This window comes from Harmonia axyridis, chromosome 4 (genome assembly GCF_914767665.1).
Source record: "Harmonia axyridis chromosome 4, icHarAxyr1.1, whole genome shotgun sequence".
NCBI lineage: Eukaryota > Metazoa > Arthropoda > Insecta > Coleoptera > Coccinellidae > Harmonia > Harmonia axyridis.
The window spans coordinates 29,658,224-29,660,057 of record NC_059504.1 but is presented as its reverse complement, the minus strand read 5'-3'; the positions used below and the strand labels follow the sequence as shown (position 1 = coordinate 29,660,057).

The 1,834-nt window shown below is 35.2% G+C and overlaps 1 protein-coding gene across 1 annotated transcript; it reads right to left on the bottom strand.

Annotated features, from left to right (window-relative positions):
* Positions 1-1,533, bottom strand: LOC123678652 (zinc finger MYM-type protein 1-like). Its single transcript, XM_045615787.1, has one exon. It carries the CDS (start codon positions 1,531-1,533, stop codon positions 1-3), a length of 1,533 nt encoding a protein of 510 aa, XP_045471743.1.
* Between the last annotated feature and the right edge of the window lie 301 nt (positions 1,534-1,834).

Below are 1,834 nucleotides of genomic sequence, written 5' to 3'. Positions count from 1 at the left end.
CTATGTTGATTGCAAAGGTACCCTTCTAGATTTAAGATGAGCAAAATCGTTAATCACTTCTTCAAAATCTATGGTATTGAGAATATCACATTCTATGGACATCAGCGACAAACTAGTTAATCTCTCTTGAAGCATTGTACTTCTTAATTCATTTTTTATTCGTTTCAATTTGGAGAAGGAGCGTTCTCCGCTGCAGTTAGTTATCATCATGCTTAAAAATATTCTCAATGCAATTTCTACGTTAGGAAATGTGTCTTCAATTTTGTTTTGCTTTAATAGATTATATACTTCCTGTACACTGTTAGGTGCTTCATTTTCACTCTGAACTTTTTTTAAGTATTCTTTTAAATGTTGACATTCTATTTCTAACTCTTTTTCATTTACATCTTCGTGATAGATTTCAGTAAATTCTTTGCATCCTTGTCGTATCTCTTCGGAATTCAGAGTTTTTAACTGAAAAAATAAACTAAAACGTTGACTAACGGTCTCATATGAACTTAGTCGCTGTTTTAGATGAACACTCAAGGTATCGATTATTGGGAGAAAGGTTTCTACGTTGAATCGCTCTTTTCCATTCAATTGGACTGATGGCGCAGAGCCGTCAAAAAAACTCTGCCGAGAGCTTCTACGTCTTGTTCTTTGAGATAGATCCTTGTAGTCAGATTCTGGGTTCTTTTCTTTGGCAGATGATTCGAAGTTATCAAATTTATCCCTGAGGTTAGTAATAAAATCATAAAGTGAAGTGAACAAATTGGTTGCAACGTCCAGTGTTATTGTTTTTTTCTGAAGATAATTACTTGATTTGTCTATTCTTTCCAATATACAGCTCCAGATTTCCGTCAGTATAATAAATTCTAGATTTCCCATTTTTCTAGACAGACTAAGGGCTTCGTCTCTAGTTTCTCGTGCCTGTTCAGTATCGTTTGCGATGATGATTAAAGCTTCTATTATTCGTTTATAACCCCCATGCAAAGCGCTTACTGCATCAGCTCGGGCTGACCATCTGGTTTGTGAAAGACTTTTAACAACTTTTTTCGAACCTAAATGTTCTGTTAACATATTCCATCTGTGGGTAGAGCCCGAAAAAAAGTTGTACACTTTCTGAACTACTACAAAAAACTGTGATGCCTCCGGTACACACCCAGCAGCATGGACACCTACCAAGTTTAGTGAATGTCCCGCACATGGTATAAAGGTGGCAAATTCACATTTTTCCTTGATTCTTGTTTGTAGACCACTATACTTTCCCGACATATTTGAAGCATTGTCGTAGCTTTGTCCTCTGCAATCTTTTATGGGAATATCATGTATCTCTAAAAAATTTAAGATAGTCTCCGCTAAATACTTAGATTTATGCTCTTTAATAGGAATAAATTTCAAAAACCTTTCAACAGGAACACAGTCTTTTACGTATCGAATGATGAAAGTTAGTTGGTCAATATGGGACAGATCGGGAGTACTGTCAACGCTAATGGAAAAATATTTTGCTGATTTAACTTCATTTATAATTTTTTTTAGAACCTGTTTTCCCATTACTGCAATAAACTCATTACAGATATTTGCTGATAAATAAGAAATGTTACCCTTTCCAGGATTCCCAAATTTTTTTAAGTGATCTGCAAGAAATGGATTAAATTCACTCAATAATTCCACACAACCAAAATAATTTCCATTGTTTGGAGATCCTAGGATTTCATTGTCGCCGCGGAACGGAAGCCCTCTCGATGCCAAAAATTTTACAACAGCTACAATCCGTTTAAGTACGTTTCTCCAGTAATCCACTTCCTTTTGATGTTGAGATAATAAGTCTATATCTACACTACCAACCGCTTTA

Coding starts and splice junctions, on each gene's coding strand:
- LOC123678652 (XM_045615787.1), bottom strand. CDS start 1,533: ATGGGAAAACAGGTTCTAAAAAAAATTATAAATGAAGTTAAATCAGCA.